The sequence below is a fragment of the Tachyglossus aculeatus genome, chromosome 7 (genome assembly GCF_015852505.1).
Source record: "Tachyglossus aculeatus isolate mTacAcu1 chromosome 7, mTacAcu1.pri, whole genome shotgun sequence".
Taxonomy (NCBI): domain Eukaryota; kingdom Metazoa; phylum Chordata; class Mammalia; order Monotremata; family Tachyglossidae; genus Tachyglossus; species Tachyglossus aculeatus.
In genome coordinates this window covers 10,871,508-10,885,343 of record NC_052072.1, presented here as the reverse complement: position 1 = coordinate 10,885,343, position 13,836 = coordinate 10,871,508, and the positions used below count along the sequence as shown (strand labels likewise).

The 13,836-nt window shown below is 46.8% G+C and overlaps 1 protein-coding gene across 1 annotated transcript in view; it reads right to left on the bottom strand.

The window, feature by feature from the left end:
• Positions 1 to 9,823: 9,823 nt before the first annotated feature.
• Positions 9,824 to 13,836, bottom strand: part of PARD3B (par-3 family cell polarity regulator beta) — a 994,526-nt gene continuing 990,513 nt past the window's right edge. Inside the window, exon 23 of the mRNA XM_038749054.1 lies at positions 9,824 to 11,366. Within this exon, the coding sequence (XP_038604982.1) occupies positions 11,009 to 11,366 (358 nt within the window). The 3' untranslated portion in view covers positions 9,824 to 11,008. The remainder of the gene's footprint in view (positions 11,367 to 13,836) is intronic.

Below are 13,836 nucleotides of genomic sequence, written 5' to 3'. Positions count from 1 at the left end.
ATTCACCTGCATTTCAGTCATAAACACCCAATCAGATGACTCCCTATTCCAATGATAATAAAAACAACAATAATAATAACAATAACAATGATCATAATATTTGTTAAGTGCTCCTTTTGAGTAATTTCTGGGGTAGGTACAAGATAAGCAGCGTGGCTCAGTGGAAAGAGCACTGGCTTGGGTGTCAGAGGTCATGGGTTCTAATCCTTGCTTCGGCACTTGTCTGCTGTGTGACTTTGGGCAAGTCACTTAACTTCTCTGGGCCTCAGTTACCTCATCTGTAAAATGGGAATTAAGACTGTGAGCCTCACGTGGGACAATCTGATTACCTTGTATCCCCCCCTCCCCCCAGTAGTTAGAACAGTGCTTGGCACATAGTAAACACTTAACAAATGCCATCAGTATTATAAGCAAGTTAGACACAGCCCCTGTCCCATGTGGGGCTCACAGTCTAATGGAGAGGGAGTAGGCATTTCAATTTCATTTTACAGATGAGGAAACTGAGGCATGGAGATGTTGAACAATTTATCCAAGGTCATATAGCAGGTGAGTGGCATCGCCGGGATTAGAATCCAGGTCCTCTGACTTCCAGGTGTATGGTCTCTCTACTAGGCAACAGTTCCCTGAAGCAGGGAGAGACATCAACTGTTGCACAGTTTGCAGGAGTGACTTGGCCACAGTCACAGTCATATGTTGGCTTCATTGGGACTGAGACACAAGTTTCTCAGTCTATGGTAGGGACCACACAGACTTTTAGCTTGTTTAGGGCAGGGAATGTGTCTGCTTATTGTTGTTTTGTACTCTACCAAGCACTCAGTACAGTGGCCTGCATACAATAAGTGCCCAATAAATATGATTGAATGAATGAATGACTACCAATTCAGTTTTCAGGGATTATACTGAGAAGACTAAAATAAGAGAAACACACTCTTAAATTTACATACAAACCATCCACGTGTACCAGGGCAGAGAAACCTGTGCAGTTAACATTTCTATCTGTTACATGCCCTCAGCGTCTTTTAAAGGTCACAACCACTTCACATCTCTGCAAAAATCAGATGATCCACCCCCAACAAAGTGGGCCATCTGGGCAACTGAAAAATACAGGCTCTGCTCATCTCTTTAATGTCTTTCCCTGGTCAGCCTCGTGTGGCTGGAGTGACATGCGAAGAGGTGCTTTTGAATGATGTGACCTAAAGCAGTTCTCCAGCTGATCTGAGAACTTCCCCCTCCTTTTTAAGTCTGCCTCGAAAATCAGCCTTAAGATGCACAGCCTCAGGCCAAATACTGTCAGTGCCATGAAGGTCAGGAGGGTCAGGAGAAGGGGCTATTGAAAGGCCCCTGAGAGGGGAGGCTCTCAGTGACTTCCAAATCCCCCAATTTCACCCCTTCCAGGGGGGCAATCTCAGCAGGCAATGGACTCAAAGCCAGTCACCAAAAAAGTTACTGACCACAGGAATTTCAACTCTCGTAGACCAACTCCTTAGGCGGTTGGGCAGCTCCAGATGGAGAAGGCGTTAGACCCGACCGGGGGAAGGTGTTGTATAAATATAAGCCGCCCAAATAAAGCACCAGGCTGGGTTTAACACAACGCTTGCCATAAATCAAAGGGAGACACGGCTCCGCTCTTTGAAAATCAGTGAGACAGCTCATTGTGGTACAGGGTTGGCTCTTAAATCTATCAGACAGCTCTTTGAGCAAAAATGCAGCCGTGATTGGACCGTGGAGGAAGATGCGGACTGCAAAATATCCCAAGAGCATACACAGCTCCCAGGTGATAAGACTGCTGAATGGAACGTCACTGAGAAGGCTTGGAAAACAATTAGCCGGAGAAGCGAGATAACTTGTTGAAATTATGGTCATTCCGTTTACCGCTCTTAATATATTTTCTGTCTGTCTCCCTCCAAACACTCAATATTCATCTGTTTATACTTTTAGTAGTTAGGGGAATTAAGCCATCGAAGTTTCATCTACCTGCCTGTCTTCAGCCAAAAGCACAGCTCATTTGACTGGATGCCTCTCAAAACTTCCATCTACATAGATTACAATTTGATTTGTGGTTAAAATTTCTCAAGACCGCCTGCGTCTCGAGTAGAAAACGTCAAAATCTGCATTTACAAGTTCTCAATTCTTTGTTAACACTGCCCACCGTTTTAATAATGTTCACAACTTTTGCTCTTCAAAATTAGGAAAAAAAATGACACCGCAATTTATTTTTAGTCCTCACTCTTCTGTTTCCTTGATCTCCTTTCCTGTAGGGGCTCATGTTCTGGAGTGTTATTTTAGCTGAAATAACAAAGTGCTTTCATCCTAGCAAAGTTCTCCTAGCTTAAGGAGCCTGATTATCCCCAGTACCTAAGTCACTCCTCACTGGAAAGTTAGATGCTTAGGGAGGTGTGTATTAACTTTTGATTGCCACTGCCTCTGTGCACTGAATGGCCCCTTCTGAGCAGAGTTTCTCCAGATGGTCAGAAACTCAACTGCTAACTCTACCACTGGAACCTGGCCTCTCCTGCTTGTCCTGCCTTATCCATCCCTTTGTACCACCTTCTGTGGCCTTGGAGCCTTATATCATTGCTCTGAGACCCCTCAGCTCTCTTCCTCTCCCACCGTGTTCCACCACATATCATCTTCATCAGTGGCATTTATTGGGTGTTTACTGTATGCAGACCACTATAGTAAGTGCTTGGGAAGCTATGTGGCCTACTGGATAAAGCACAGGCCTGAGAGTCAGAAGGACCTGAGTTCTAAACCTGGCTCCGCTGCTTGTCTGCTGTGTGTCCTTGGGCAGGTCACTTCACTTCTCTGGGCCTCAGTTACCTCATCTGTAAAATGGGGATTGAGCCCTATGTGGGACAGGTTCTGTGTCCAACTCGATTTGCTTGTATCCACCCCAGTGCTTAGAATAGTGCCTGGAACATAGTAAGCACTTAACAAATACCATTATTAGTATTATTAGTAGTATTATTATTACAGTGTAACAGAGTTGGTAGACATTCCCTGCCCACAACACATTTACAGTCTAGAGTCTTAAATTCTCTGAGCCTCAGTTAAATCATCTTTAAAATAGGGATTAAATCCTTCTCCCTCAGACTGTGAGCACCATGTGGAACAGGGATTGATTCCAACCTTATTAACCTGCATACCCCAATGTTTAGTATATTGCTTGGTACATAATAAGTGCTTAACAAGAACCATTAAAAATCTAAAAAACAAACCTTCTTTGGAGGCCACTAAGATGGTCTTCCAAGGAATTCTTCCCCATTAAAGTCATCCATGACCCGAACCGCTTCCTCCTGAAAGTGTCTCACCTTGTCTGCATCCCTGCAAAGGGTGAGCCCTGGTCTCCCAAAAGGGGGCAAGGCGGGGCAGGTTTAGGAGAAAACGGAAAAATGGAGTATTTAATCTCACAGAGGCTTTGTGTGGGGAATTCCTGCTCCTTTTCCCATGGGCAGTCCTGCTTTGGAGAATTCCCCTACTTCCTTTCCCCTCCCAGGGCTCAGGGCCATTTGTAGGCAGAGGTGATGGGCAGACTTGCAGTGCTCATCTGGGGTAACTTCAACCTAGGCGGTGACCCCGTAGGTTCAGCGTCCCCTCTTCCTGTCACAGGCCTAAAGTGGCTTCCCTCAGAGGAGCAGGGAAGGGGCACAGTCAGTCAATTGTATTTACTGAGCGCTTACTATGTGCAGAGCACTGTACTAGGCACTTGGGAGAGAACAATATAAAAATAAAACAGACACATTCCCTACCCACAACGAGCTACGGTCAAGGCAGTGTGCTTCCTGGGGTGTATCAGAAGAACAACCCCGGTGAGAGCAGAAAGCACCCAGAGCCAAGGGGTGCAGGTGCTATTTAAAAACCCTTTGTGCTAACAACAGTGTAGCTGTTCTGAGGGGAGCTTATGGTCAGGGGAGAACCAAAGACGACCCACAAATTTACAACCAGCTGATCGTCTAAACGGAGGGACCATCTCTGAGGCTGTAGCAGCTGGATCGCTCCCCCCACCCACTCCCAAAGTTCAAAGGTCAGCAGTAACTTCTGATGACCTCCATGGCCAGGGTCTGTCTCCCTCTCAGCCACCTGCCTGGCAGTTACGGACGTGGCGTTCCCCCTTGGGAGAGGCTGCTGGGGAGGCGACATGCTGGGGGAAGAGGAGTGGAGAATCAGGAGATAATGGTCAGGTTAGAGGCCTTCTAGCTGTTTGACCCTAGTCAAGCTGCTTGGCCTCTCTGGGCCTCAGTTTCCTTGCGTCAAAAATGATGCAACTCACCTTCTTCAAGGAGTTGTGATGAGTAACAGAAATTGCACAGCATTTAGCAACGCGACAGAAGGAAGCACCTCAAATCCTACCCAGTGTGCAACAGATGTGCTCAGTTGGCATACGAAGATGTCCTTATTGCCAAGATACTGGCAAAGCATCTCAGGATAACTTGTCTTTGCTCCGGTTTTATTTGAACGACAGGGAAGCATTCCAACTTTCCTCGAAGAGCCGATGGGAGGTGTAACTAATGTGGATGATTGAAAAGCATGTGGTAAAACACAGAGTCTCTTACAACAATAATAGCAATCATCTGTCACTAAAACTATTTCCATCTAAGTTTTAAGTAATACATTTTCCCCAGACTTAAAGTCTTCCTTTAGACTCTGAATAATGAATGACCAGTTGCATTTACAAGCCTCCTTGACTGCTTCCTGTTTTAAATCAGAGTTTGGCTCTTCCACGTGAGCCAATTCCCTTCTCCATGAAAACAGAACCGTGGTAACTTGAATAACAAGAACCAGAGTCTTAGGTCTCGATGGGGAGATGGTGGAGAGATGGAACAAAATGATAGAGTGATTCAGAAGGAAGACTGACCCCTAGAGAACAATCACTCCTGCTTCCGGTTGTATTTTTATTTTATGGTATTGATTAAGCACTTACTATGTGCCAGACACTGTGCTTAGTGCTGGGGTAGACCAGGTGATTCATTCATTCATTCAATCATATTTATTGAGCACTTACTGTGTGCAGAGCACTGTACTAAGCACTTGGAAAGTACAATTCGGCAACAGATAGAGACAATCAGGATGGACACAATCTATGTCCCACATGCGGCTCACAGTCTTACCCCCCATTTTACAGGTGAGGTAACTGAGGCTCAGAGAAACTCAGTGACTGGTCCAAGATACACAGCTGACAAGTGGGATTGGAACCCAGGACCTTCAACTCCCAGGCCCATGCTCTATCCACTAGACCACACTGCTTCACTGTCACGGGGGGAATCCCCAGTCATATTCTGAGTAGGTGATTTCACCAGAGGCACAGCACCAGGGTGATGGGGGGAAACGACCAGCATGGCACAGAATTGTTTGAATACATAAAGCTTTTATTTCAATGTAAAATTTATATAGTCATATATACCAAACTTAAAAATGTTTTCTGTGATACAAAAAGAATAGCTCAAATTTAGTAAAGAACTAATCCCCACTTTCTGCAAAATGTGAGTTCGTGTCATTTTTTTTTTTAGCACACATGAGCCAAACCTGGTGAATTGACAGGAAATTCTAGAAAAAGTGGTTTTGTTCTTGTGCTCTGTTAGGAAGCAGCCACCCCAGTCAGTGAATCCCTTCACAAACAACCTCAGTCAGGATAAAGGCTAGAAAAATAACCAGGGGCAATCTGGCCCCAAGCCAAGGATTCAGAAGCCCATCTTTTATGTGTATGAGAAGTCAGGCAGAATGTGACATTACCGCTCTTTGAAGCACGATGTGGAATGCATGTCTTTTTTGACACAGAGATGACTGTTTAGGGGCTTCCTGCCTCAGTGAAGAGTCATTTCCTTGCAGGCCAGAATGGATGGTTAGGGCAGTGACACACCATTCTACCACTGGCTATTTCTGTTTCTAAGGTTTTCCTAAGTAGCCACCCTCATACGTGGTCTCAGCAGGTGTTTGAAGGCCAGGAATCAGCCAGGGCCTCCATTTGGTCAAACACGCTCACGGTTTAAGCTCCTAGCCCATTTTTCAGAATAGGTTTTGGAAAAATTCCCTAGCCCCCAGTGCCATCCCCTGAAACAACACTGAGAAGAGTTGATGCGTTATTCACCTGCCAGGGACCAGGGTGGGGAGGCGGCAGAAGGAGGTTTCCATCATCATCATTATCAATCGTATTTATTGAGCACTTACCGTGTGCAGAGCACTGTACTCAGCGCTTGGGAAGTACAAGTTGGCAACAAGCTCTCCAAGCTCTCTACCAGAGATGGCAGTGGCCCCAGGCCTCCTCCAGTTCCCAGAAAAGGTAGGCTGCCAGCTGCAAGCTGCCAAAGCCCCATCAAATCCCTCCTAATACTGGCTTCCACCACACCTGGGGGATGTGGGGTGGGGAGGCGGGAGACAGGGACTTGACTCCTTGAGGTCTTGGTGGAGGTCAGGGGAAGGGCAGGGCAATGCCCTGAAGTCTGGCCATTTTGGGACCAAAGGTGGTCTTTTGCCCCGTTGGACATACGTGCCTGACTGAATCTGGGGGCACCAGGTCTCGGTCTACCCATCTCTCACCCCACCCAGATCTATCATCCCTCCCTTGCTCCAGGACTGGAGACATCATGATGACATCCTCCCTTTTCCACCCCAGGCCCTGCACAGTTTAAAGCTGGCTTTTTGGTGGGAGATCAGCGACTTACAAAGTCCATCATCCATCCAGCCGTGGGGTGAGAAGAGGGAGCAAACTGTAACTTAATGGCTTTTCTTAGTCATTCTTAGTCCTCCTGCCCAGGTGGTTGCATTTCATTAAATTGGTCCATATTCTTCTGTGATGTTGTATTAGCATCAGAGTCAACAGAGCAGAGAACTAGATTATAGGACTTTGGAACCGAACAATATCTTGCCCAAACATTTCAAAAAGACTGATACTCCTTCAGCCTAATGGCACAGTAGATTAATGATATACTTTATGCTTCTCTCCCTATGTGGGGACAGAATTTTTCTCTCACTGTAGTTCTCCATGATGTATGCCAAGATATTACACTTTCTTCTGCTCCTTTAAACAGGAAGAAAATAGGGCTCCATAAACCTTTCTACTGATTTAGGGCAAAAACATCATTTCAAGTCCGAAGTGACCTGTTAGGTCAGATGAGCAGAGAGGGAGGTGTTAGATGATGGGTCAGTTCTAACTGATGCTTCTGAATCTCTGGCAATTATTAGAATTCCGAGTTACATGGCCACGGCTGACTGAGTCTTTCCAAGGCCATAAATTCATCGGAAGCCATTTCTTCCCTGTGTTGAACCTACACTGTACTCCTAAATACTGTAAATGAGCTGGGTCAACTGGGCTGGTGAAGCCTATAAATGACTAGTACAGAAAGTGGTTGAAAAAGCAGCAAGGGGCAGTCCAACTCTCCCTATTTATGGCCTGGCTTAATAAAGCCACTGTCACAGACCTACAACATTCGTTCCTTCTCAGCTGGCTCAAATCGTACTTGGGCTGTATTTCAACAAGGAAAGAGAACTTTTCATTTATTTTTCACATCATTTTACATGGAGGGCTGTTGGCAGCTCCCCTGGGCTTGCTTTTTATGAGCTGTGATTACAACGCTAAGGCATTCTGCATAGAATCTCAGCCCAAGCCCAGGCCAGAGAGTGTAGGCCTTGCAGGTGGAATGTAAACATGTGTTTTATTGCTGGAAGGGTGGCCGCCTCCCCTAACCCATCCCAGATGGCCCAAGCCCAATCGAACTGCCGTTTGGCCTGCAGGCCATGACTGCATCCCTCACCTTTCCAGACCGGTCAAGTCTAGCCAGGCTTTCGAGAAGCAGCGTGGCTCAGTGGAAAGAGCATGGGCTTTGGAATCAGAGATCATGGGTTCGAATCCCAGCTCTGCTGATTGTCGGCTGTGTGACTTTGGGCAAGTCACTTAACTTCTCTGTGCCTCAGTTACCTCATCTGTAAAATGGGGAATAAGACTGTGAGCCCCCTGTGGGACAACCTGATCACCTTGTTACTTCCCCAGCACTTAGAACAGTGCTTTGCACATAGTAAGCGCTTAATAAATGCCGTTATTATTATTTCTACATCTACTCTGTCGAACAGAGGGGTGAGGAAGCAATGGAGAAAGGTCTCAAAAGCTTATTCCTAATACTTCACAGTGATGGAGGAGCAGTGTGGCCTAGTGGAAGGAGTATAGGCTGGGAGTTAGTGGATCTAGGATGTAATGCCCGCTGTCCTGTTTTCCTGCTATGTGTGACCTTGGATAAGTTGCTTAACCTCTCTCCTTCCTCACCTATTATATGGGGATTCAAAACAGATACCCCCTTCCCCTTAGACTGTGAGCCCTGAGTGGGACAGAGAATGTATCTGACCTTGATTACCTTGTATCTACCCCAGCACTTAGTACAGTCTTGGCACATGGCAAGTGTGTAACAGATACCGCAATTATTATTATAACCACATTTTTCTTCCATTTCCATTTCCTTTCGAAAGCTCTCTCAAGCCCAAAGGGAACCAGTATAATAACGATCATGGTATTTAATAAGTGCTTACTCTTAGACTGTGCTAAATGCTCTCCTCCTACTCTATGCCTGACCTAGACCCCCAATCCCCCAACCAGTTTGGTGAGAAAGCACCCCAGTGAAGCCTGGACTGCTTGTCATTCGGGGCTGGCTCAAAATACACCGTGGAAAAGAGAAAATGAAATTTCATTCTTCCAAGCAATAATGCTTTTGGTATTACCGTAGCCCAGAGCAGCCTGCAGTTCAGAAAATCTATCTGGTGTCCAGCCTCTCCTGGAGCATTCTGCAGACCATCTCAGGGATGCCATTAAAAAGCAGCTGGGGATTCTGTGCTGATCCTGGGCCCTTTGCCAGCTTGCCTGGAAACTGCAGACTCCCACTGTGTGATGGGCTTGCTGTGTGACATAGGGCAAGTCATTTAAAGTCTCTGTGCCTCAGTTTCCTCAATTATAAAATGGAGATAGGATACCTGTTCTGTTCCTACTTGGACTGTGAGACCCATGCGGGAGAGGGACTATTACCAACTTGCATATACTGTATCCATCCCGTTGTTCTGGAAAGACGGTCCAGTAAGACCACCTTTGGTTTCTGGGTCTTTCTTCCCTCTTCTTCCTCATCCTCAAATGTGGAAGAGTCCCCTTGGCTCCTTTCTTTTCTTTTCTCAAATGTGCTGTCCCTCCCCATCCACCTACATATTTCACTAAAAAAAATTCCTTTACAGCTATTGTCTGTTGCCTGTTCTTGGTCATTTACTATTTTTACAGATTTCAACAGTCTCTTCTCTCCTATAGCTGGCTAGGAGATCCTGGTTTTTGCCAAAAGAGCATTGCTAGGCAACTCCTTCTGAACTGACAACGTGGGACAGATCTTCCAGTCACCGTCCGAGCGAGTCCTCTAATTCCCTGGATGTGGCAATCCACACAGTGGGGACCAGTCGGTAGAACAATGACTGGGTCCCCCTTTGGCCCACCCCATGGAGCTTTGGGAACACTTGGCCCTCAGCAAGATGACCGGAGGGTTTGTTGGCCCAAGGGTCCACAATTCCAGGCCCTGGAGTGAGGGGGGACCCTTGGGATCAGGCTGGTCCTGGGAGTAGAATAAATCCCTCTAATCTGCAAATTCTTTCTGGGCAGGGATCATGTCTACCCAATCTATTGTAATGTATTTTATTTACTTATTTATATTAATGTCTGTCTCCCCTTCTGGACCATATGCCCACTGAGGACGGGGAATGTGTCTGTTAATTGTTACAATGTACTCTCCCAAGCGCTTAGTATGGTGTTCTGCACACAGTAAGTGCTCAATAAATATGACTGACTGACTGACTACTTTCCCACATGCTTGGTACAGTGCTCTGGACACAGAAAACCCTCAATAAACACCACTGATTGACTGATTGATCCCCAGGGCCATCCAACCCAGAACAGCCCCAGACCTGGTGTGGAGTACAAGATGGAGGCCTTCCCATTCCTGCCATGACTCGGGGCTCTGAGGCAGTGTGCTTGTGCTAACCCAAAGAGGCAGCATGACAATCACAGGAAGGAAATCTGGGGCTGGACCAAGCAGCTGTTGTCTTTCTGAAGGGGGGAGGGGGAGCGACAGAAGGGAAGAGAGAAAGGAAGGACATCTTCAATCCTCCCAATCTGGCCTGCTCTCAGATCTATAAAAGAATTAGCAGGCCGGTGTGATCTGGCTTGTGCATTTAATTAGTCATCTCTATTGGCGAGCTTGACGCCTGGACAGACACATACGCCGCATCCTTGTTCAGATGATTATTCGGTTCCCTGCAAATCCCTTCCTTTTACCCAATTCTGACTGCCTTTCTGCATCCCAGGGGCCCAGAACTGTAGCTTTCCAATTCCTAATGGGAAACGAGGGGGGATGGGGTTATTGTTGATGAAAAAGTTAATCCACTTTGCTCTCGCACTGCCCTGAAAGAGTCCCCTCCATCGGAGGGGCCACAGCTGTGGATCCTGAGAAGTTGTACATGTTGCCCATCCTGATTTTCTTTGTGGAAAAATGTAGCAGGAGATTACCTTCTTCTATAGCATAGTACCTAAAGGGGAAAGACCCATAGCAGAGATTGTCTTAACACTGCCAATGCCCTTCAACCGTGTGTGTGTATGTGCGTGTGTACCTGTGTGGGTATCTGTTCTTGTGGGTGACCGTGTACTTGTGTGGGAGGCTATACATGTATGTAGGTGTAAAAATAGTGCACATTATCTAGATCAGGGATACACCATTAGTATATCTAACCATTTTAGTTGCTTTTCGGCTACCTCTTTAACTCTTGAGTTTAACTGTTTTAAAAGTATGTTTGTGCAATACCACTCGTCCATGTACCGGTCAGCCCTCCTGTGATCTGGCCTTCAGAGTTTTCCCCACTGAAAGGAATCAACACCTGGATTTGTAAGAACAGTTCTAGTTTGGGGAATCAGTCTTCCACATCAGCAGCTTCTGGCAGGTCGGAAGGAAAAAGCCATAATCAGACATCTTCTTTCCCAGCCTGGGTGGAGGGTTTCCCGCTAGACAGCCGCAGTCATCAGATTCTTCTGCCGGGGATCCTGGGTCCCAGAGTGGTACTGATCTGGACTGACCCCACGGTACAGCGTTCTGCCCATCTCATGATAGGCTGGCACTCTGTGGCACTGAGGTGGTGAAGGTGGGACGTCTTGTCGGAAAGGTCCTTTGGGTTGGGGGGCTGAAGGTGGAGGGTAATACTGGGGGTACCTCAGATCTGGGCCCCGCATGTCTTGGGTGCGGGGATAGCTTCCTTTCGGGGAAGGAGCCAGGGGCGGCATTCCAGGATAGTAAGGAAGCTCCCGCTCAGGATAGATCAGTCGAGGTCCCGTCAGGTATTCCGCTGGTTCCGCTGGTCCACGCCTGCCAGGAGAAAGCACGTACAAGACACACAGGGACACGCATATCAGAAACGTGGGTCAGTGCTTCGGGGTCTCGTCCTAGCCAAGAAATGTAACACGGGCGCTGCCAACTGGGAAAAGCAAACTAGATGCGGGTTACACACTGTGTACGGTCAGGCTGAGCTGTTCTGAGAAACATTCTCAGAATTCCCAAAGGAATTCAGAGGGGTGAGGGTGGTGGAGGGGGTTTCAGGAAAGCTTCAGGAGCAGAAGCAGGAGCTATCCCGCTGCTCCATTACAGGCTCTGTGGTCCCCCATGGCTAAGGGCCCTGGTTTTCTGGGATTTTCCTGGCACGGCAGAGGGACACGTTTAGCGATACTGCAGGGCATTTTAACATAATAATAATAATAATGACAATAATAATAACAATAATAATAATGGTATTTGTTAAGTACTTACTATGTGCCAAGCATTGTTCTAAGCGTTGGGGTAGATACAGTGTAATCAAGTTGTTCCACATGGGGCTAACACTTTTAATCCCCATTTTACAGATGAGGTCACTGAGGCCCAGAGAAGTTAAGTGACTTGCCCAGGGTCACACAGCAGACAAGTTGTGGAGCAGGGACTAGAACCCATGTTGGCAACATATAGAGACAGTCCCTACCCAAAAGTGGGCTCACAGTCTAAAAGAGGGAATGAATGAATGAATGGAAGCAGTGCAGGAAGCTGAGTCTTAAGCTTTTGTTCATTCATTAATTAATTGATTCATTCATTCAATCATATTTATTGAGTGCTTACTGTGTGCAGAGCACTGTACTAAGTGCTTGGGAAGTACAAGTTGGCAACATACAGAGACAGTCCCTACCCAACAGTGGGCTCACAGTCTAGCAGGGGGAGACAGACAATGAAACAAAACATATTAATAAAATAAAATAAATAGAATAAATATGTACAAGTAAAATAAATAAATAAATAGAGTAATGAATATGTACAAACATATATACATATATACAGGTGCTTTGGGGAGGGGAAGGAGGTAAGGTAGGGAGGATGGGGAGAGGGAGGAGGGGGCTCAGTGTGGGAAGGCCTCCTGGAGGAGGTGAGCTCTCAATAGGGCTTTGAAGGGAGGAAGAGAGCTAGCTTGGCGGATGTGCGGAGGGAGGGCATTCCAGGCTCGGGGGAGGATGTGGGCTGGGGGTCGATGGCGGGACAGGTGAGAACTAGGCACAGTGAGGAGATTAGCGGAAGAGGAGTGGAGGGTGCGGGCTGGGCTGTAGAAGGAAAGAAGGGAGGTGAGGTAGGAGGGGGCAAGGTGATGGAGAGCCTTGAAGCCGAGAGTGAGGAGTTTTTGCTTGATTCATAGGTTGACAGGCAACCACTGGAGATTTTTGAGGAGGGGAGTAACATGTCCAGAGTGTTTCTGCACAAAGACGATCCGGGCAGCAGCATGAAGTATAGATTGAAGTGGGCAGAGACAGGAGGATGGGAGATCAGAGAGGAAGCTGATGCAGTAATCCAGTCGGGATAGGATGAGAGATTGAACCAGCAAGGTAGCGGTTTGGATGGAGAGGAAAGGACAGATCTTGGCGATGTTGCGAAGGTGAGACCGGCAGATTTTGGTGATGGATTGGATGTGAGGGGTGAACGAGAGAGCAGAGTCGAGGATGACACCAAGGTTGCGGGCTTGTGAGACAGGACGGATGGTAGTGCCATCTACTACTTTGAAGCAGGAGGCACTACTAATTTGTTGTAATTTGTTGTAAGCTATAATGGGTTCAAATCCCAGCTCCACCAATTGTCAGCTGTGTGACTTTGGGCAAGTCACTTAACTTCTCCTGGCCTCAGTTACCTTATCTGTAAAATGGGGATTAAGACTGTGAGCCCCACGTGGGACAACCTGATCACCTTGTATCCTCCCCAGCGCTTAGAACAGTGCTTTGCACATAGGAAGTGCTTAACAAATACCATCATTATTATACCCAAGCACTTAATTCAGTGCATAATGTACATTGAGCATGTAATAAATAAAATCACTACTCTGACTGTAGTGCTCAGTCCTAGGAACTGGATATGGGGGAGGGGTGTGGGGAGAGGGGAGAGGATGGCAAGTAGAATTTCTATGTAGCCAGTTTGGAAAATGTGGACCACAGTCATCAATCAATCAGTGGAATTTAGTGGGCGCCTACTGTGTGCAGAACACTGTAGGATGTGCTTGGGAGAGTGCTTCCCTCTAGACTGTCAGCCCATTGTGGGCAGGGATTGTCTCTCTTTATTGCCATATTGTACTTTCCAAGTGCTTAGTACAGTGCTCTGCACACAGTAAGCACTCAATAAATACAATTGAATGAATGAATGAATGAATGAATGCTTGGTAGTGCTTGTCTACCAATAATGTTGGTAGACACAATCCCTGCTTTCAAGGAGCTTCCAGCCCAGTGGGGAAAGTCAAGTGGTAGACCTTTTGACAGAAAGAAACCCCACAGGAGCTAAT